At 38.8% G+C, this 22,954-nt stretch overlaps 1 protein-coding gene and 1 non-coding gene across 2 annotated transcripts in view; both read left to right on the forward strand.

The window, feature by feature from the left end:
• BUB1 (BUB1 mitotic checkpoint serine/threonine kinase) overlaps positions 1-22,954 on the forward strand; it is a 44,012-nt gene that overhangs the window by 8,303 nt on the left and 12,755 nt on the right. The window contains exons 7-18 of the mRNA XM_045079147.1: positions 1,582-1,634; positions 1,728-1,912; positions 3,517-3,668; positions 7,862-8,121; positions 10,149-10,207; positions 11,492-11,620; positions 11,716-11,826; positions 12,792-12,891; positions 13,912-13,993; positions 16,375-16,549; positions 18,520-18,607; positions 22,144-22,382. Of these exons, the coding sequence (XP_044935082.1) occupies positions 1,582-1,634; positions 1,728-1,912; positions 3,517-3,668; positions 7,862-8,121; positions 10,149-10,207; positions 11,492-11,620; positions 11,716-11,826; positions 12,792-12,891; positions 13,912-13,993; positions 16,375-16,549; positions 18,520-18,607; positions 22,144-22,382 (1,633 nt within the window). The remainder of the gene's footprint in view (positions 1-1,581; positions 1,635-1,727; positions 1,913-3,516; positions 3,669-7,861; positions 8,122-10,148; positions 10,208-11,491; positions 11,621-11,715; positions 11,827-12,791; positions 12,892-13,911; positions 13,994-16,374; positions 16,550-18,519; positions 18,608-22,143; positions 22,383-22,954) is intronic.
• Positions 20,206-20,345, forward strand: LOC123391831. Its single transcript, XR_006606545.1, has one exon. It is a non-coding gene; the product is annotated as a small nucleolar RNA SNORA29 (small nucleolar RNA).

A 22,954-nucleotide genomic window follows, 5' to 3' on the forward strand; every position in this document is an offset into this window, starting at 1 on the left:
CTGCTTAAACACCCAGGAGGTTGGAATGATGGTACCTATTCACCTCAACCAGGGCTTTCCTCCTCCCCAGAAATTATGTTTCCAGTTTCCTGGTTCACTCTTTATGTTGTACGTATTTCCTCGGTATCCTCTTTCACTCTCTACTGCCACATGAAAGTGATTTTAAACTCCTCTTCACTTCCCTCAAACTTGGGACCCGGTGGTCTTTAATCTCTCCTTCAGGAGCTGGCAAAAATAGTATTTTCATGAGACAACAAAAGCCATTAGATGATATCTGTCAATTTTTGGCCACTAACCAGTAAATATAGTTGCACAGTTGGGAAAAATGGTCTTCCACTTGTACTTGTCCTTCATCCTCTTTGAGACTTTGTCCTTTTGAGACCTCTGCTGCTCAAGTCTTTGTTTCCCTCGGCCTTGTTTTCCAGCATCTGTCCTCCTCCTGGTACAATTGCTCTTTCACTTTGCTTAGGACCTCCTTCCAGCTAAATCCAATGGGAGTGCTTCATTTCTTAGTGCACATGAGCAAGTTTTATTAATGTCACACATTCCTAGACATGGAATATGCATTTCTCACTCTGATAGATACTCAGACTATCTCATTTTACATTCTACACATTTGCCAGTCTCATTGCATTCTATTGCCCCAACTATGTAAACTTAGACAGCAGAAATGGTCTTATTTATGGTCACATTTCTAGGACCTAGCTCAGGGTATGACATCGATGAGATATTTAATAAATATTTGTTTAGTGAGTGAGTACCAGCATTGGGAACTCCTGAGGATACAATAGGACCAAAAGGAAATTTTTATGTTTCTTTTATTAACGTAGAATTTTAGAACATTAATCCCATAACACATAAGTACTCTGGCCCAGCTCTTAGTCTATCAGTTAGAGGGAAATAACGCCCTTCTCTACTACCAAGTGGAAATTTTTCCATAGGTGTTGGGGGCCGGGGTAGAGCGAGAGGGAGAAAGAAACTTAAGGAGGCTCCACGCCCAGTGTGGAGCCTGACATAGGGTTCTATCTCACAACCTTGAGATCATGACCTGAGCCAAAATCAAGAGTCAGATGCTTAACTGACTGAGCCACACCTGTATCCCCGGCCTCCAAGGAGAAATTTTCTTAATCACTCTTAATGGACTTTCAGTTACAAAAGTCACAAGATTAATCATTAATAGTTAATGATATAATTAATTGATTATAATTAAATTAATCATAATTTTAAAGAACATATATGAATCTAGTTGATTATTGGGGTGCCTGAGTGGCTCAGTTAGTTGAGTGACCGACTCCTGGTTCTTGTTCAAGTGTTGATCTCAGGGTCCTGAGATGTCAGGCTCCAGGCTCAGCAGAATCTACTTGGGATCCTCTCCCTTTGCCCCTCCCGCTGTGCTCCCTTGCTCGCGCTCTTTCTCTCCCTCAAATGAATAGATAAATAAAATCATTTAAAAATAAAAAATAAAGAAATCTGGTTGATGAAGGAGCTGCTCCACTGCTTTCATTTTGTTTTGTGGAATACTTTGGATGACAGTTTCTTTTCAGTTAAGTGAATACTTACATTCCTTTTCTGTCTTTTTAGGGTTCAGAAGTTTCTGGGGTAGTATCTTCAGTTGGTGATAAAGAGTCAAAAAAGCAAGTATAACCTGTTCAGTAATCTTTTACTTAGTTTCCTTCGAGAGCTGTTTTCATACGCTGCAGTAAATTATACATTTTCCCCCATTATAGGGAACAAAGGGTGATCGTGATTTCTAAATCAGAATATTCTGCACAAGCATCTTCAGCAGCTAGAGCTGACATTCAGCAGGTTGTCATGTATTGCAAGGAGAAGCTTATTCGCGGAGAATCAGAATTTTCCTTTGAAGAGCTGAGAGCCCAGAAATACAATCAACGGAGAAAGCATGAACAGTGGGGTACTTGCACTCTTACGATTTGAGATACTCTTATGTCACTGAAAATAATAATCTTTGAGTAAACTACCTTTTTAAACAAGTGATTGACTAAGCTGAAAAAATCTGTAAAAACATCTCTAGAAATCTTTGTTAAATACAAGTGTGGCAGCCACATGTGTCCAGGGACTCAACTGATGTCTTGACAGCGAGGCTCAGAGTTGGAACAGCACTGACATAGATCAAGTAGATAGACCAATGTTGCCTTCACTTTTAGTGATGGTTTAAGCTTGTAAATATTACCCGTATGGGTTTGAACTTCTGTACATAGTGCTTTTAAATCTGTAGGTCAGTCATTTGTGCTGTAAAAGGGTTAAGTCAGGAACTGGAGTTGAGAAAGGAGCGATCAAGATGGGATCCTCTGATCAGAGTGCCCTGTCATTTATGGCTGTCTAGCAGGTCACGTTTTGCTCCTCATGGGAAAACCATGCATGTTATCACTGACATCTCTGCATGTCTCCGAGGGAACAATGTGAACGTGAGAGAGGGAAGTGAACTTTTTTTTTTTTTTTTAAGATTTTATTTATTTATTTGACACAGAGAGAGAGATCACAAGTAAGCGGGGAGGCAGGCAGAGAGAGAGGAGGAAGCAGGCTCCCCACCAAGCAGAGAGCGCGATGCGGGGCTCCATCCCAGGACCCTGAGATCATGACCCGAGCCGAAGGCAAAGGCTTAACCCACTGAGCCACCCGGGTGCCCCATGAGGGAAGTGATCGATTGGAACATTTTGATCGATCGGAACATTTATACCATTTAACGCATGTGAACAGTAGCTGCTCTTTTGGCCTTTTTTGGTTTAACATTTCTCATTTGTTCAACAACTGAGAGAATAGGCAGTTAACACTCAAGAAGGGCTGGTGTGTGTCACGCACAGACACGTTTTTCTTTCCAACACTGTGACCTACGATCTAAGCCAGAGGATTTGCTCTGCGTGTGATGTCACGTTAAGCAGTCACTGCAGGTGCGACTAACTGCCATGTGGGGCATTTGACTCCTGTTTCTTCTTAGAAAGCACCTACAGATTTAGATCTCTTTTTTTTTTTTTTTAAAGATTTTATTTATTTATTTGACAGGCAGAGATTACAAGTAGGCCGAGAGGCAGGCAGAGAGAAAGAAGGAGGAAGCAGGCTCCCCGCTGAGCAGAGAGCCCGATGCCCAGGACCCTGGGATCATGACCTGAGCCGAAGGCAGAGGCTTTAACCCACTGAGCCACCCAGGTGCCCCAGATTTAGATCTCTTAAAAAGTGTTCTATTTCCAAAGGATTTGCAGGATCACGACTGTTTTAGAAGCGATTAATATCATACTATGAGATTGCCAAATATTTTTAATGATCAATATGTAGATTTTTATAACCTACCTGCCCTGAACCTATAAGTAATCATATTGAAGGCAAGTAAAAATTACAATTAAGAGGTGATACATTTTTCAGTTCTAATAAGCTAAAACACATAGAAAAGACTAGCAAAAAAATTGCCATCTGAAAAATAAACTTTCACTTGTTTTTTGTTTATTCCTCTGATGACCTGAATTTAAACTTTGCATGGAAACCATGTTCTCTTTCCTAAAGTGAATGAAGATAGACATTATATGAAAAGAAAAGAAGCAAATGCTTTTGAAGAACAACTATTAAAACAGAAGATGGATGAACTGCATAAGAAGTTGCATCAGGTGGTGGAGACATCCCAGGAGAACTTGCCTGTTTTCCAGGAAAGGTCTGAGGTATGTGTGTGCTTTTCTCTGAGTGCTTCCCATGCCTAGTGACACTGATTTTGGTTGATAACTTGCTCCTTCCTGGACCATGTTTATTTATACTTAATTCTGATGTTAATGTAGCTACTAGCATTCCAAATTTTTACAATTGGACACAGAAAGGTATTCAAAATGTAAAATGAGAAAAAGGAATTACAGATTGTGTATGTTTTTATGTGTGTGTATGTCCCTATTTTTTATGTATTCATATATGTGGTCTTTCAAAAATTTTTTGCACGGTAACTTATATAATGAGAATTTGAATATAATTAATAATTCATCATCTATATATATTTTGTTTGCCATTGTTTCATGTTGGAAGAGGGGGAGAGGTAATGAAATTGTTAGACTCATGTATTAAAATTACTTAATGAATGAGGTAGATTGAAAATAAATTTAAGCTACATAATGGTGCTTAAATTTTCACATAGTATATGTCTAACTGTGATATAGGATACAGTGAAGATATAAGCACCTCAATTTCTTCTTTTTTTAGATTTTTTCTTTTTATTTAGGAGCTTTATAGAAGTATAAGTGAAATACAGTAAATTACACATATCTAAAGTATAAAATTTGCTAAGGTCTGACATGCACATACACTCATAAAACTGTCTTCACAATCAAGATAGTCAACATACACATCATCCCAAATGTTTTCTTGCTCCTTTGTTCTTAGAACGACATGCTGCATTTGTCTCACTTCCTGATGTATGCCAGACATATATCCTTTTTCTTTCTCTTTCATTTTTTTTTAATTTGAATATAGTTCATCCACATTACATTAGTTTCAAGTGTGCAACATAATGATTCAGTTTCTCTGCATGTTATGCTGTGTTCACCACAAGCATAGCTACCGTCTGTCATCATAGCAACCATAAGTTTGTTCTCTGTCTTTATAGGACTGAGTCTGCTTTTTTTTTTGTTTATCCATTCATTTTGGTTTTTAAATTCCACGTATGAGTGAAATTATATGGTTTCGTCTTTCTCAATCTGACTTCTTTTACTTAGCACAGTACCCTCTTTGTCCATCTATGTTGTTGCAAATGACATGATCTGATCCTTTTTTATGCCTGCATAACATTCCAGTCTGTGTGTGTGTGTATCGAATTAGTGTTTTTGTTTTCTTTAGATAAATACCCAATAGTGGGGATTATTGGACCATATAGTATTTCTATTTTTAATCTTTTGAGGAACCTCCATACTGTTTTCCCTGGTGGCTGCACCAATTTGCATTCCCACCAACAGTGCATGAGGGTTTCCTTTTCTCCACATCCTTGCTGATACTTGCCATCTCTCTTTTTGATACTAGCCATTCTGACAGGTATGAAGTGATATTTGATTGTAGTTTTGATTTGCGTGTCCCTGATGATGAGTGATGTTGAGCATCTTCTCATGTGTCTGCTGGCCATCTCTATGTTTTCTCTGAAAAATGACTATGCTGATCTTTTATCCATTTTTTTAATCCAATTGTTTGGTTTTTCTGGTGTTGAGTTATACAAGTTCTTTATTTATTTTGAATATTAACCCCTTATTGGATATGTTATTTGCAAATACCTTCTCCCAGTAGGTTGCCTTTTTGTTTTGTAATGGTTTCCTTTGCTGTGCAACACTTTTTATTACGATATAGTCCCAACAGTTTATTTTTGTTTTTGTTTCCCTTGTCTCAGGAGACATATCTAAAAAAATGTTCCCAAGACCAATGTCAGAGAAATTACTGCCTATGTTCCATTCTAGGACTTTTACAGTTTTAAGTCCACATTTAGGTCTTTAATCTATTTTGAGTCTATTTTTGTGTATGGTGTTAGAAGTGGGCCAGTTTCATTCTTGTACATGTAACTATCTAGTAATACCTTAATTTCTTAAATTTTTTAAAAATCATAAAAATTCATGAACATTTGATTTTATAAAAGCAATGGAAAGATGTCTGTATATATGCATGTGTGTATATAGTTATATGTATATATATATAACATGTATATAAATGAATGCCCTCTTTTACTGTTAACTGTTGTATTTTGTGTTTTTCCAGAATTTACTGTGCATGAACACATAAATATGTATACAATTGAAGTTTCTGTATAAATAAGATTTATTTTCTGCTTTTGCTGCCTAACCCATCTTGCAGATTTCTCCTAGTTATTACATAGAGGTCTAACTCACTTTAATAACAACACAGCCTCTATCATTCCTTTTAGGAAGGGCCTGTATCATTTGGGAACTGTTACAAACCATGCTGCAGTCAGCATTCTTGTACATATGATATTATTTCTCTAGGAAAGATACAGAAAAGTAGAATTGCTGAAGTTTGTGTACTTAAAATACTGCCCATCTGCCCTCCAAAAATTTACCATTTTATATTCATAGTAATGAATAGAAGTATGTGTTTCTTGTGTACACTTGGCTAACATTAGCTATCCTAAATATTTTCAACCATCTGGTGTGTTTTTTCTAATCACAGGTGGATGTGGATTTTTAACAATACATTTAGTGGCTGTTTGTCTTTTTTTTTTTAAATTGACTTTGATGGACTTTGTTCATTTTTCTACTGGATTGTTACATATTTTTCCTTTTTTTAAAGATTTTATTTATTTATTTATTTGTTTGAGACAGAGAGAGAGCACAAGCAGGGAGGAGGACAGAGGGGGAGGGAGAGGCAGGCTCCCTGCTGAGCAAGGAGCCTGATGTGGGACTCAGTCCCAGGACCCTGAGATCATGACCTGAGCCAAAGGCAGATGCTTCACCATCTGAGTGACCCAAGTAGCCCCCAAAGAGCTTTTTTTTTTTTTTTTTTTTTTAAAGCCACATATGAAAGATTAATTTTTTGAGATCTCCTGCATGTCTAAAAGCATCTTTCTTCTACCCTCACATGTCGGTGATAAATTGGCTGGGCACAATGTTCTAGAGGGAAATCCTGATCCCCCAGAATTTTTTTGGTGTTCCTGCTTGTGGCTCCACTTTCACTTTCATTCTGAGTTGTATCTAAATGTCTGAACTTTTCCACAGATTAGCTTTCTCCACTGCTGTTTCAGGTGTCAGAATCTCTTGCCTGTCCTTTTGGCGAGTTTTTGGAGGGAGTAAATGATAAAGCACATGTTCAAGCCATGGTCTCTAACCAAAAGCCTCCCTGCATGGGACTTATTTTTGTGTTGTGGTAGCACAAGGATGTATTTCCCAAATGTGCTTCCAGTTGCCCCTAAATCATTTATTGAGCAACTCAGCCTTTCCCCATTGATGAAAAACTTCTTTTATTGCATCCTAACATACAAGATCGGTTTCTTTTTGATCATTCCATATTGTATATATGCATATATATACCTTTGTCGTAAGTTTTGATATCTGGTATAGGAAGTCTGATTGTTCTTTTTCAAATTATTTCTTCAGAATTGATTATGATTCTTTTTAATCTTTTAGTTTGGTAGAGAGAAAATGGTATAGGTCATTTCTAATTACTTTTTTTGATGACTAGTGCAGATGAACTTTTTATATTTTGTCCATTTGTTTGTGAAAGAATTATTCTTGCCCTAGGTATTTGGTGTTCTTCTTAACAATTTGTGAGAATACTTTTTTATGCTGAAGAATTAACTCTTATATCCTTTAACTTTTTAACATAAGAGTATATAGTTACAGTCTGAATACATGTGAGTAAAAGAACAAAAGTTTTAGAAGAGCTTGTTAACCTTCCCATTGTGAGCTGTGCTTTTATGGCAGCTTCTATTGGAATTTATATTCATATTTCCTATTCATTCGAGCGAAAATGGCTACCAGGTTTATTTTAATGGAAGGAAAATAATTTTGAGCATTTGATGATTGATTTGTTGATCCTCTTTCAAAATTAAGAGAAATAAGATAGTTCTTAAATACAGATAAAACTGTAGGGGTTGGTTATTTCAGTGGTTAGAGGTATGAGCTGCCAGTTGTCTATGGTTAAAAAGCTACAAAAAGCATCCATCCAGAAAGTGGTCTTTGTTGTTGTTGGCTGTATATTTCAAAATACCAGACAGGGGATGGGGATGTCTCAGGGGGAAAGGAAGCTACTGAAGAAGACAGGTGCCATTCTTTGAAAAGCTGTAGTGTCTAATTAGTAATATTCTGGACTTAATTGTTTTTGTTTGTTTGTTTGTTGTTTGTTTGTGGTGTTTTTGTTTGTTTGCTTAACCTGAAAGTTTAATCCAGCATGTATGGGACCAAGTGTAAGCTCCCAGGAGGACCTGAGAGCCCCGTCTCTTCCAGCTATCAATCATCAGACCTCAAAGAACATGGAAGAGAAACCCAGAGAGACAACTCCTGTTGTTCCTCCTATGGCAAATGCTATCACTGCCACTTTGGTGTCCCCGGCCATCAGTCAGAGTGTATCTCCTCCTGGTCCGTTGGCAGCCCAGTCAGACACAGACTCCATGTTTGCAATGACCAGAAAAGATGACAGGTAAGGCATAGGTAGTGTTAGAGAGGATAGTGACATGAAGGGCACTCATCAGCTTTTTTATATGTTCTGCAGTGTCAACAACAGTGTGTAAAAGATGAATGACTCCTCTTTTTAAAATAATTTTTAGGGGCGCCTGGGTGGCTCAGTGGATTAAGCTGCTGCCTTCAGCTCGGGTCATGATCTCAGGGTCCTGGGATCGAGTACCCATCAGGCTCTCTGCTCAGTGGAGAGGCTGCTTCCCTCTCTCTCTTTCTGCCTGCCTTTCTGCTACTTGTGATCTCTCTCTCTCTCTCTCTCTCTCTGTGTGTCAAATAAATAAATAAATAAATAATCTTTAAAATAATTTTTAGATGGGCATGTTGTTGAAAAACCAAGTTACCAGAATAGCCCCAAATCTTTCACTTATTACTCTATTTTTCTTTTGGGGATTTATTTTACTTCATATTTCTCCCTAGAATTAAAAATTTTCAGTACAATGAAACACAACAATTTTTTTGTAACTAGAAAATATACACCTATTGAACCAAAATTTCAGCCTTTCTTGCAGGCTTTGACTAAATATATGGAAAGATGGTTACCATCCAGATAGTTTCTTGACATGTGTTCTCATAATCCTGTCTTCACCAGCAGCAATCTGGGATAAATATCCATTCCACGATGTGCCAAAGTCATATCTGTATGCTGCTGTAGAGGTTTTTTCCCCCAAGTTTGCGGGATTTTCCTAGATTTCAGAAATTCAAATTAATGTCACAATAACATGCTTTGTTTAAATTTTTATCTTCAGTAACTTTGGTATGCTCTCTTTACATAGAGCAATTTTATTGTTCTGTTAGAAAAAATGAGAGCTCCGGTGTACCTGGCACCCTCTCCTTGGGCTAAACTCCTTAGCATAGATTATGACTCATGAGTACTGTTCTTCTCAGTATCCAAGATTAACTTATAGCAATGATTTCTCTTGGAAATAAGATTGAAAATGCTTTTTCACTCACATTAGGATAATAATTCAGACCCATGTCCTGTGTCATCCTGTGTGTATGTAAAAAAAGAACTCTTGCATCATTTGGGGCTATGACTTTATTAGTTCTTCATTGCTAATACAATTATAAAATAATACAAACAAGAGAGCAGTGAGAGGCCCAAAGAGGTGTTGAGTGTCCAACCATCCCCAGAGATGGGAGTCATGAGGGTAGAGGAGCCAGACACAGATATCCCTATAAAACCGTGAAACTCTTTAACTCAGTGAATGTTCAGATCTCAGTCCGAAGCATCTCGGATGGACTTTGACCCTAGTTCAGTCAAGGGACCAAATGGACCCCGTTGGTACTCTGACTAGCTTACCATGGCAGAGAAAAGGTGACTTTGTCTGGAATCTCGAAGAAAAACTCATGTTTTCAAGACAGTTGGGTGGGGATTTGTTAAATTAAGTGTGTTGTACTTTTTACTTTACCTCCTAACATGGTCCCTGCTGAGGGAATGCTAACAATGTTAAACAGATAGATGATGTCCACTATCATTCCTGGACTTAAAAACAACAACAACAACAACAACAAAAACTGATATAAATGTCTTAAAGCCATTTTTAAAGTTTCTTGATAACCCTTAAAATCTGAAGACCCATGCTCTGTGGCTCCTGGCTCGTCAAACGAGGGGTAGCCCATGCATTTAAAACACCCCAGTGCTTCCCATAACATGACTCTGGCTAGCTGCTTTGGGCACCCAGGCCGGGACTTGGGTGTGAGTCCTTGAGCCTATGTAATAAATGGAAATCATCTGAATCAGGCCATTATCCTGCCCTACTGCATACAGGAATGATCATCATGATGTTAAAATACAGGCTCGCTGCATCTAGCAAACATGTAGTACCTGGCCTTTATGGCTATGAATGAAAGAAAATAATAAAACATTTTATTTGCTTACATTATAGACCTAAACACTTCCATCTGTATTTTAAGAATAGGCTTATAATTGCTGACAGTTTTACTCTTCTTTTTGGAGAGTCAGTGTGTCTCAAGAGAGTTCTCTTTCAGATGTGTGACTAAAAGTACTCATGAATTCAAGCCACAGAGTGAAGCCGAGATAAAAGAAGGTAATGTTTAATTATAATAAATTTCTTTCTGACCTGTTTGCCCAGACTCCTGCAGGTCACTGAGAGATCTGTTTGGTGTCTGTGGCTCATGAAGACTTGGGTGAACTTGGGTGTTCGCTTTCCTATTCTTAGAATTTAGGGGTTAGATAAGCCCCAGACCGTCTCAAGTAAAGGTAGAAATGCACTTCCTAGTCACATCTTAGTACCTAGAGTCCTTTGGAAACTAGACTTATGAGCCTTTTTTATTAAATTTCTCAGCAGCTTTACTAAAAATAAGAGTCATCTTTAACGTATTGTGAAGTAAGTAGGAAAAGAGGTTACAAGTTTAATTAGGAGTCTTCTACTTCTCTTAGGTACTACTTTGTTAGAGGCATTTGCATGAAAATTAAGTTCTATGAACAAAATAAGATACATGGACTGTTCCCTCACTCCCCCCATGTGGCTTTGGCTTCCTCTTCAGTGACTGTTCAGTGGTCAGCCATGCTGCTTGGAACTGCTGGCCGCCCCTGCCTTTGACCAACACTTCCCGCACACTTGCTGGATGCCAGGCACTGTTCTAGGCAGTGAGGAATGCAGTCAGGAGCAGAAAGCACAAAACCCCCACCCAAGCAGAGGGGGGAAGGAAAGTGTCATGGGGGAGGGGATTGGAGTTTCAGAGATGACCAGGAAAGCTGCTCCCAAGGAAAGTGATATTTTGGATAAAGTCTCGAAGGTGGGAGCTGCCCATGCAGCTAGCTTGACCCACCTGTTTCAGCAGAAGGGATGAACGAGTGCAGAGCCCCGAGGTGGGACTCGGCTGGAAGGCGTCTAAGCACAGCGAAGAGGCCCAGGCAGCTGGAGTGAATCAAAGAAGGAGGAAGATGAGGTCTGAGTGGACAGGGCCTGGGTTTTGTGGGGACTTGTTGCCTTTTTCTGGACTCCAGCTGAATAACATGGAAGGCCAGTCTTAAGATTCACGGTGTGACTATTACTAACATGTATTTCTGGGGATATAGTGGAGTGAAGGGTGCTATTTATGACAACCCGCTAATTTGATAATGATCTCAGACCAAGCCACTTAATCTCTTTGAACTTTGATTTCCTTTTCCGTAAGAGGATTCTACCTTACCGACCTCGTGGGGCTGTTGTTATAAAAATAAAAATGAAAGTGATATAACCGCAGTAATAATAGAAGTCCTTATTATTATCAGTAATTATAAAACATTTTCATTGTAATTAAATCTCTTTAATTTGTGTGCCTTTTAAATTTCTGATTCCTCTACTAGTAATTTTTTTTCCCCATAGGATCTGAAACACATAAGGTTGTTAACACAGGCTCTTTTCACACAACTCCAAACACGTCGTTGGGAATGGTTCAGGCGACCCCATCCAGGGTGCAGCCGTCACCCACCGTGCACACAAAGGAAGCATTAGGTAAAGCCTTTGGTTTGAATGTGTAGCATCTGGCAACAAATTAATGAAAGCGCTTTTGCAATCATGTTTACAGTGACTCTCTTTATTCTTCTAAGGTTTCATCATGAATATGTTTCAGGCTCCTACACTTCCTGATATTTCTGATGACAAAGATGAATGGCCATCTCTAGACCAAAATGAAGATGCTTTTGAGGCCCAGTTTCAAAGTAATTATTTATTTATTTATTCATTTATTCAAAGTAATAATTTATTTAAACGCTACTAAGTGCAGGCATTGCAGGTGGTTGCCACAGGAAATAGCAAGGATTATACAGAAGTTGTCCTCCCCTTGGTTAGCTTGTCACAGAAGGGTAGTGAAGTAAAAAAATACGACCATGTTTGAAAAGGTACTCAGTATGTCATAGATTTGTTTCTTAAAAAATAAGTGCTAAGGGGCGGGCTCAGCCATTAAGCATCCCCCTTTGGCTCAGGTCATAATCCCAGGGTCCTGGGGTCAATGCCTACATCGGGCTCCCTGCTCAGCTGGAAGCCTGCCTCCCCCCTCCCACTCCCTCCACTTGTGTTCCCTCTCTTGTTGTCTCTCTCTCTCTGTCAAATAAATAAAACCTTTAAAATAATAAGAATAAGTGCTACAGAAGGACAAAATCCTGGTGCATAAGGGATGGCCAAGAAAACCTGAACACTTGAGGCATGACTTGTGCTTTGCCCAGTAGAGGAATGGCATGGGTGGAACCCACGTTTGTTTATAGAGTCTCCGGTTTTATGCTGGAAGCCAGAGAGATCATGATAAAGATAAATAGGATCATTAGACTCGGGAGGCCTTGGAATATAAAGTTAACAGGTTAATTTTTTTCTTACAGGAAATGGGAAATAAGGCCAAAGAAGAGCTTTTTTCAGTGAGTCAGGTGACAAGTGCAGTGTTTTAGGAGAATGATGAACACTGGGCTTCATGTGTGGCAGGAACTCAAGACCTAGAGGCTTGAGAGTTAAACCCTGTGACCGTGGTTAGGTCACTTCAACTCACTACAAAGGGACTAGTACTTGAAAAATGTATCAGTTCTTTTCTGAAAGCTCTTATTTCATTTTCTTATTTGTAGGGGAAGTTTAGCATCAAGTATACTGGTTTTTTTCCTAATACAACAGTAAAATTCTGCTTTTCACTCCAATGCAGAAAATGCAAGGTCTTCTGGGGCTTGGGGAGTCAATAAGATCATCTCTTCTTTGACATCTACTTTTCCTGTGTTCGAAGATGGAAACAAAGAAAATTATGGGTAAAGAATCATTGAGTTATTTCTTTACCCCATGTCTACCTGAAGAAATGACCAGCCAGTGTTTCTTCCGGTGTTAGAAGAGATATGGTGGGTTGGCAGGCAGTGCTACAGAGCTTCCTCTGGGACTCAAGGTAGTGAGAAAATGTGACCTGCTGACTAAATGGTCTCGGTCCCAGGGCCAGTTCTGCCGTTGGCAAGCCTTTTAACCGTGTGATGGGAAAGCTGGTTGCTCAAGTCCTCCTCCAGATCTACATTATCACACAGGAGTTACAGGAAAGCAGATCTCCCACACAGCAAAAGCCTGTGTTGCCAGGAAAACAGTGTGGTTACAAAGGATGAGAGAACTGAGGGATTCCATGGATTTGAAATCATATTAAGGGTGAATGAATTTACCAGTACAGGTATCCGTACCTGCTGTTTATATTTACGGGACTGATACAGAAAAAGGAAGTGACTTTTATATTGGGTCATGCTGCAGAGAGATGTTTTAAGCTGAAAGACATTACCTTAGGGAGCCAGATGTGGGAGTAGTGTAGGTAGCCCCAGGAATTTTTAGCTTGCAGTTTAAACCATGGAAAAAAAGAAGTCAGTATGAATTAAGAGTATCATGGCATAGAAGAGATTCCTACTGAAGCAGAAAGGAAACAGTCTGACCAGCTCTCAGAGGGAAATTCCATAGCTAAACCTAGGCCTAGAGATCAGAAATAAAATGTATGGTATCCATGATGTGCTATCGGCCATGGCCTTACCTCTTTTCTTATTCCTAAAATTTATAACTCAGTGTAGTAGAGATTTTCTATTTTTCCACCCTCCGTTAAGGTGCTGTAGATTTGTTTTTATATACACAGTCAAGTTATTCTGTTTGCACTCAGTTTTCCTGCAACTACTATAAACGTAAGGAATGTGTATGTAAATATTAACTAATTAAGTAAGTGGAGAATGTTCCTAAGAGTCTCATTTATATGATAGTATTTCCTTTAGCCTATTTTATAATTTATAATTTTATAAATCTTTCCTTAGATTACCACAGCCTAAAAATAAACCTGCAGGAGCCAGGACGTTTGGAGAACGCTCTGTAAGCAGATTTCCTTCAAAACCCAATGTAGGTAAATCACTGCTTCATCCATGAAATGGGTCTTAACAACTCTCTCCTTCATTTAACCAAGTGATATGCCAATCAAATGAGATAGTATATGTAAAATTGTGCTGAAAAATACAATGCTATGTGAAGAGTGGGTTTGGGGAAACATTATTCTGTAATTATTCGAGTATCTTTTATGTATCATACACTGTGATAGATGTAGAAACTGAAAAGTGATAGGATCCTGGCCTTCAAAGAACCTTTCCTTGTGGCAGGAGGAATGATTGGGGGATATATTTTCCTCAACTCAAAAAGCGAGGCCTACAATGGAATATTAGAAAACCCACCAAGTCTGAATTACACTGGACTCGTCCATCATCAGCATAACTCAGCAGACGAGTGTCAGCAGTTGGCCGGCCCACAGCATTCTTCTGTCATGGCAGCCATTGTGTCCAGCCCGTGGGCAGCTTCCCCTCTAACCCTGAGTGTTACCGTGTGGTGTGCTTTCTCTCCACTCACCCCGGCTTGGTCCTCTGACTGGGATGGGTCAGAGATTAGTGCTGAAGAGCTGTGCTAAACCCTGGCTCATAATTTTAGTTCCACAGTGGATTCTTCTGAATAATTTATCACTCAGCTCACTAATCCTTCAGATGAACTTTTTGACCTTCTCAAAAACTTCCAAATAATGGACTGGATTTCAGGTACAGTGCATCAATTAGTAGATGCATTTCACTGAACTATTCAACCAGATATGTTTTGACCAAAAAGCCACGGTGATTTTTTTGTCTCCTGTCCCTATGTACAAGCCGATTGCTTTATCCTGCGTCCACCTGAAGAAACAAACAGCCAATTTTTCTTCCAGAGTTGGAAGAGATAGGGTGGCTACGTAAAAACTTTGCACTATGTATAAAAACCATGGGTGGCATTTTATTGGCAACTGAAGAGTTTTGCCAAGCGTAATTTTGACTTAGCAGTTTCTGTCTTTGTATATAGACTCTAAAACTTGACCATTTAGTTTCTGGAGAAATAGCTTATTCTGGAGTTAAAAAAGGAAAATACAAGATGAGCCTAGAGCATCCTGTGGTGTCAGAAAGTAAGGAAGTGTTTAAAAAAAAAAAAAAAAAGATGACATAACAAATTCAGGAGGGAACCCTGAATAAACCCCTGGCCAAACCTGATATAATTCCAACAAGAAAATAAGTAGAATAAGGTAGTATTGGATTATAACCCAAGAAATAAAATAAATATCCTTATTCATATAAACAAATGGGAGAGAGGACAAAATAAACCTTCCTTACAGAAGAACGTGATTTATTACCTTGCAGGTAATAAATGTGGAAGGAATGAGTGATAATAGAAAATTGCCATTAGAACACCACAGTAATCATTATTCTAGGCAAACTCCACAGGGAATACTAAAATTAGTAAGTGAAACTTTAGGAAGAAAGAGAATATTTGTATGACCTTGTAGTATCTCACCCAAATTATTACTGTAGTTGTTTTAACATCTGTCCACAAATTCTTTGATAGCCCTCTCTCAGGAGATGGATCTCAGTTTACCTCCTTTCGAGTATAGGCTATATTATCCCCTGCTTCTGACAAATAAGGGTCGGGAATGAGAAAAATAGGTCCTTCCAGAGGAGAAACCTGGCACATACCACCTTCACCAGGTGCTTGGTTAACCTCATCAGTTATAAGTTGTGTTCATATCATGTCTCCCCTAATGAGACCTAATAAGGGGAGCTATATCCCTGATATTCTTCCCCAAAATCTATAACCCCAGTCTAAACATGAGAAAAGGCCAAAATTTAACCCTAAAGGGGAGAGAGTTTCCACACAGTTCCTGACCAGTATTCAAAAATGTCTGTGTGAGAAAGACTGGGACAGACCAATCAGCTGGCAGGTCTGAGGGACCCAATGAGACATGAGGACTAAACAACATGGCATCCGGGACTGGACCCTGAAACAAGGAAGGGACCTGAGTGGGAAAAGGATGAAATCCAAGCAGTGTCCAGAGTTGGTAGGATTGTTTAGTAGTTACAAATGCACCAGGATTCCGTAAGGTGTTACCGTCAGAGGGAGTTTGACAAAGTGCGTGTGGGTTCTCTGCACGGTCTTCATGACTCCAAGTCTAGAATTTTCAAATTAAAAAGAGTAAAACTTGAAAAATAAAATGCGACCCTTGAATACAGTGTGACTGCACTGGGTTGTGTTAAAGATGAAATGTCCCACTTCTGGGGAGATGAACAGAACCCTGGTGTCCTTGACTTTGTGTTAACCAGAGGTGACATCTGTTTCCTCTTTAATTCCTCATTTTTTTTTTTCATCTTAAGCAGTATCAAAGAGTTAAATGACAAAATGGGGAGATTGTTGCTTTTTTTCCAGTTCATCTTGTGTTGTAGGAAGTACCTCACGCTGAAGAGTTTTTGGATGACTCAACCGTCTGGGGTGTCCGCTGCAATAGAACCCTGGCGCCCAGTCCGAAGAGCCCAGGACACTTCACGGCTGCCGCACAGCTTGCATCCACACCTTTCCACAAACCACCCGCGGACACAGGGCCTTCTCTGGAGGATAAAGGTGTGTGACACACCACTGGAGTGTCTTGTCTTCTGCCAACTTCAGTTCTTTCAGGATTACGGCTTTCTTCTTGGAAATTCTAAATGGAAGTTTAAAGATCATCCAGAGGAAACTTAAAATCCATTCACTCTATTATTACATGTATGATCTTTTTCTTTTGACATTCTGTTTTCTGAAAGCCTGCGCATTTTAGAAACTTAGTAACTGAGATTATCGGTAGAACAGGAAAAAAACCTACAGAAGCCTTCAGAGGCAGATATGCCAAGTCCAACCCATCTGTACAGGAGATAGGTGGATGTTACGTTTACTACAAACAAAATGGCCATGACAGACAAGTTACCTGAATGCAAAAAGTAACGAACATTTGTATTTTAAGAGTAGCAAATAGCAAATTTCAGTCCTTGGTATGTGTCTACAGATTCTATTACTTTGGAGTTGTACTACACTCAGGAAAAACATTTTTTTTTTTTTAGTGACTGACTTCAAGAGAGTAATGATAAAATGCACAGATAGTTCTTATTTCCCCTAAACCTAACACTCGCATATCAAAGATCTTTATCTGAATTAAATGTTAATAGATGACATTGTCATTGAGCACAGATAATTATTACCTATTAAGTACCAACCTACAAACTATATCGACAATTAAGGACCACTTTACCATTCTGATGAGGTTTTTACTAGCCAAATTCCGTCACTGTTGACACTTTTTTATTAAAACTAGTAATTGTTCCTCAAAGCAATGCAATGAAAGAATTGTCAAAGAATTTCACTCCCCTACACGGAAGCATATTTTAATGTGAAGTCTCAGCCTATAGACCTAAAAATTTTTAACTGAGGAGTAAAAAAAATTTTTTAAAGAACTAACCCAGTATATTAACTTTCTAGAATTTCTATATTTTAAAGGAGAGTTCGGTTGGAATTTGGGAAAACAAGTTTAATCAGTCGAGTCTTTCAGAGTCAATATTGGCTATTCTTGGAGTATTTGCACTTTGGTTAGATAAATAGGAGCTAATGTTCTAGTTCTAAAAAGTTTTAGCACCTGTTTGGTGATGCAATATCTGAAAAACTTTAGCCCAGTGTAATACTTGGCTTTGCCATATATATATATCAGTCATATATAAATAGTCCACGTTTCTTTTTTTCCTAAGATTTTATTTATTTATTTGACAGAGAAGTAGAGAGTACAAGTTGGCAGAGCAGCAGGCAGAGGAAGAGGGAGAAGCAGGCTTTCTGCTGAGCAAGGAGCCTAATGCGGGGCTTCATCTCAGGACTCTGAGATCATAACCTGAGCCGAAGGCAGATGCTTAACTGATAGACCCAGACGTCCCACACTCCACATTTCTTACTAGTTTGTCTTTCTGTAGATAGTTTTTATTTGTTGATTTGTTTTTAGTTAAAGAGAGTGGTGGTTAGTATTATCAGGTATCTTCCTGATGTAAACACTCTAAACCAGTTTAATCAACTTAACACTAACTGACTAAATAAAGCAGTCAGACAGAAAGACACCCACATCTCTGCCCTCCAGATGCATTTCAGTGTTTCACTCTCCACGTCCTTGTCCTCAGGTTCTTCTAAAGCAGGGTGCGTCCTCTGCCCCTACCTGAAACCTCCACAGGGGGCTCATCCTGCCCACAGCAGTCCTGCCACCCTTTGGACTCTTTTCTCTTGAAGGATTGAATGTGCAAAGTTGAAATGCTCACAAATAATTTATAATTTTATAAATAATAATTTAGTAAAAAATTGAAATGCTCACAAATAATTTATAATTATAAATAATTTAGTAAAAAATTACTAAAAAAGTTTTTTAGTAATTTTTTTCCCATTTTAAAAATATTATGGAACAATTTATCATGGAACACCATTCTGAAATTATAATGAAAGTCAATGTAAGAGAAATTCTGGACTTTATAGCCATATGAAATCATTTGCATGCATAATATCTGTGTCTTATTTTCTATATATTTCAGAAAATGTGGTTGCAAAAGAGTACGTCCATGTGACTCTGGATTCTTGTGAAGAAAACGTGGGAGAACCCTCAAAAGACAGAAAGTTCAGGTATGTGAGGGCGGGTGTGGTTCTGTCAGTCCACTGTCACTCTGGCTTTGCTTTGAGGATATAACAGAATACCTAATTCCAACCCTTCGAGGCAAATGAGGTCTCATTGACTTGCAGGTATAAGCCAGAAGCTACTCTCTATAGCTACACAGTGATAAACCTAAACCCTGGGTCCATCCGGGCAGTGAGAGAAGCAGCTGGGGTTGCAGAGAGTCTCGGTGGGAGTAGCTCCTGTGACTGACTTCTACTCATTTTGAGAACAGAACTGCACTTAACTCTTACCAGCCAAAGTAAAAGTGTAAAGACTACTGCAGAAGTGAGCAAACACATACTTGTTTCTTTATACCCATTCTAATTGAGAAAAGCAATCATTTTTTTTTTTTTTCAAGAGGAAGACAGTAGAATGTTTAAGCCTCTTAGGTATTGATACAAAATGGGGGCATAGCATAGATGAGGGCTTTGCAGAAGTAAAATTCCATCGTATTTGAAAGTTTGGTTAATGTAACAGACACTGAAAGTGGCTGTAATCGTTTGACTATTTGTTATATTCCATTGTAATGCTGATACTTTTTATGTACTGTATCCTATAATTAATCCTTACAGTAAATTTAGTTGTAGGAACTATTCTTTCCCACCATTACAGATGAGGAAACCAGGTCTAGAGAGTTAAGAAATGACCTAAAGTCATACAACTTCTAATTTGCAGCACTGTAATTTCAACCCACATTTCTAATTTCGGAAGCCTTGCTCTCACAACTATGTTGTACTGCCTCTTGTTATCAAAGACCTCTTCTTAAACTAAGACCCCATTGGATGAAAGACCTGAGCAGAATTTACAAAAATAAATAAATAAATAAATAAATAAGCATATAGAAAATACTTAACTTCCTAATAATACAATCAATGCAGATGAGCAGAAGTTGCCTTTAATTTAAAATTCTGCCCGATAGGCAGTCTGTTACCTTCCACGAGGAATCTTCTACATGTGACTAAACTTTTGACTCACAAGAGTCATAAACCATAAGCCACACTTGGCAGAAGATTAACATAGAAATATATAGGACAAAAATCAGTTGTCAGGGAAATAACTATCCAAGACACTATCATCTTTGACCCGCATGAGATAATTAAGTTACAAGGAAACCCTTAGGACCAAGGTACAGAAGTTTCCCTAGTTAGAAACCTTATTTCTGTGGGTGTCAGTGGCTCTCGCAAACTACAGATTTAGATTCCCGTGTCCCCACAAAGAATAGGCCCATTACTAAGGTCCTCATACCTGAAGCCTGAGCCTGTGGATTCCCAGCATGTATTTCTAATCCTCTCAGTCCAGCACACAGTTCCAGTCATGGTCATTGTTCACCATAAGCCGTAGTGACAATGAAACTCTGAGCTTTCCAGTTTTCAGGAGAGAAGAGCTAAAAAAGTAACCAAAACTCAAATTCTCATGGAGAAGGGAGAAGGGTTTTACTGATAACTTATACACTCACAGTAATTTGGATACTCAGCTAGGAACAATTTATATATGTTTGAAAATAATTGTTTCTGTGTGCATGAATACCCCTGATATCTGATTTGTTGTAATATCAAGCATTGAAAATACTCCCATTTGACTACCACATTTTCTCCCAATAATAGATTTTGTTGGCTATGCTTGTGGGATAGATTAAAATTGCCATGATCTGAAGAGGGAGGACTTACTCGTGTCCTCCTCCTATATGAAATGGCTGAACAGAAAATTGATTAATTAAAATATTGAAAGTATTTTTAATATGAAAGAACCAGGAATTATTCTATTCCAGCATACACCCACTGAATTAAATGACAGGTAGTGACTAAAATCCATGATAGGACTATGGAGAAACCTAGCAGATGCCACATTTACCAAATGATCAAGGTTAATTTCGCAGTGACAGCTCATGATAGTTATGCATTGAGAAGGGTACTTGACCTCTGAAACATTCTTCACAGTCTAGTCATGAGGGAAGCATCAAAGGAACCCAAATTAAGGGACACTCTACAAAATACCTGGCTGGTACTCCTCAAAACTGACAAGGTCTTGGGAAAGTAGGAGAAAGTAGGAAACACTTAGAATCACCAATGAGAAGGGTGTAAAGAGGCGTAAGTAACTTGAATACAACATGGTATCCACGATTAGATCCGGGAGCAAATAAAGGGCCCTGTGTGAAATCCAACTGAAGTTTCAAGGTTAGTTAAGAGTACTACGACAAATGTTGGTTTACTGGTTTTGACAGAGGATCTGCTGTCACGTGAGCTGATAACATTTGAGGAAATTGGGTGAGGAGTATATGGGAATTTTCTATGATCTTTGCAACATTTCTTTAAGTCTGAAATTATTCCAAACCTAATTTGTTTTCAAAAAAATTCCTTCCAGAAAAAATGCCTGTCAAGTAGTAAGAATGCAACAGGAAGTTGCATGTACATGTGTATTTTTATAGTGGTGCATACTTATACATGTGTTGGTGTATGTGTGGGCATAGAGGTGGAGGAGAGTTGATGTGTGTGGAGATACGTACATAGTCGAATCTTACTGTTTGCACTCATTCTTTTGTATAAAGTCAGTGCAAACTCTGAGTTTCCCAACACTGAACCATCGTTCCTAGTTTGGTTCCTGCAAGCCTCTGTTCACAACATTTTGTTTAGAGACACCTTAATTTAATAAATTATGGTTGATTCATTGGCATTGAACTCAGGGCCAACAGCACTAAAACTCATACCTGAATGCAGCTTATCTAATACATATTTTCTCTGTAAGACACATTGCGGCCTTCTCAACCTTAGGAACACTAGCCACTTTAGCACTGCACTTAGAGGGACGTCTTAAACGGTAAAATCACAAAAACACAGAAAAATATATTACTAAACATACTGTGAAAGGACACTGGTTTACAGTGTGCAAGCTGACATGAGAACACAGAGCATTGCCTTATTCCATTTCCGGGAGTGTGTATGTTGGGTGACACGTTCTCAACATCCTGCATGTCTGCAGAAGCGCTATGAAAATTGATTTTAGAGATCACAAATGAGTTTTAGCACATAGGCAAATACACAAATATGGGATCCCTAAATAATACAAATCAACTATGTATGTGTGTATAGAGAAAGAAACTGTTAGGTTGCTGGATTATGACATTTTCTATCTGTTTCAGTGCTATACAAGAAGCTGTTTTGGGATAGAGTTCAATATTCAGTCTTGATTCCCAGCTTGATGACATCTTGGGGAAATAAACCCACCCATCCCAATGTTTCCCATCAAAGAATATACATTGTTTTAGCTTGCCTATTTATTGACTGTGTTACCATGTCTTTGATTTTATCTCTATTCATACTGTACTGGCTAGGTATTTGCATGTATTTGTTTGAAGAAAATGCTTTGATCAACTCTTTGTAAGGCAGTTTTGAAATGTCATTTATAGAATGAAAAGGAAACTTTTGTGGGACTTTTTCATGTGATCACATCCAATAGACTTGTAATCATGGGTTTTGTCTCCTCTTGTCTATCCCTTTAACACATCCAGCTCAATTCAAGAGAAAACCCCAGAAGCCGCATTCCCTGCAGACATATCTTCAGCATCCTTGCTCCGTGGGAGCCAGCCTGCAGCAGGTGGTGTGCTGGCCAGTGAGGTGGCACAGAGCCTCGAGGCTTGTAAACTCACGGACACTAACCTCACCGTCGCAGAAGATCCACCCGGCGCTGGTGCCGGGCACCAAGCAGAACGGACGCAGACTAGTTCACTTGAGAATGTCAACGCTTCAAGTACGAACAGATGTTCAGTCTTAATTGTGTCCCCGAATCAGGACAATAGCCTAGTAAAAGCTGTTTTGTGGAAGAAGCTCAAAGAGCAGGGACTTGAATGTCATTGAGTAGAATACAAGTTCAGACAAAACTTGCAAACTAGATCATAGTGTGACACAACATAGAGCAGTGGAAGGGCAAATTAATTTGTTTTAATTTGAGAAAGTATCAGAATCACTACCATTGGAGGAGGGAGTTAGAACTGGAGGGGCTACTATGGCAGGCATTGAATTTAAGACAGGTACCCCCATTTTCCAGCCAAGTAAGCAGCTCAGGGCTTAACTCCTTTCCCCTAGTTACACGGGAACAGTCTTAGGTAGTCTTGCATCATGGTTTAGAATACAGACTCTGAAGACTGACGAGGTTCTAATCCTAGCTCCACTTTAGGCAGTCATGTGATCATGGCCAAAATCATTTCAGTTCTCTGTGGCTCTCGTTCCTTTTCTATGGAGGAGGGGTGATGATCCTACTTCAGAGTCTTCTTATAAGGACCAAGTAGATTATTAAACATAAACTACTCAGAACAGGGTCCT

The sequence above is a fragment of the Mustela putorius genome, unplaced genomic scaffold (genome assembly GCF_011764305.1).
Source record: "Mustela putorius furo isolate JIRA1106 unplaced genomic scaffold, ASM1176430v1.1 tig00000281_pilon_pilon_pilon, whole genome shotgun sequence".
NCBI classification, from domain to species: Eukaryota; Metazoa; Chordata; class Mammalia; order Carnivora; family Mustelidae; genus Mustela; species Mustela putorius.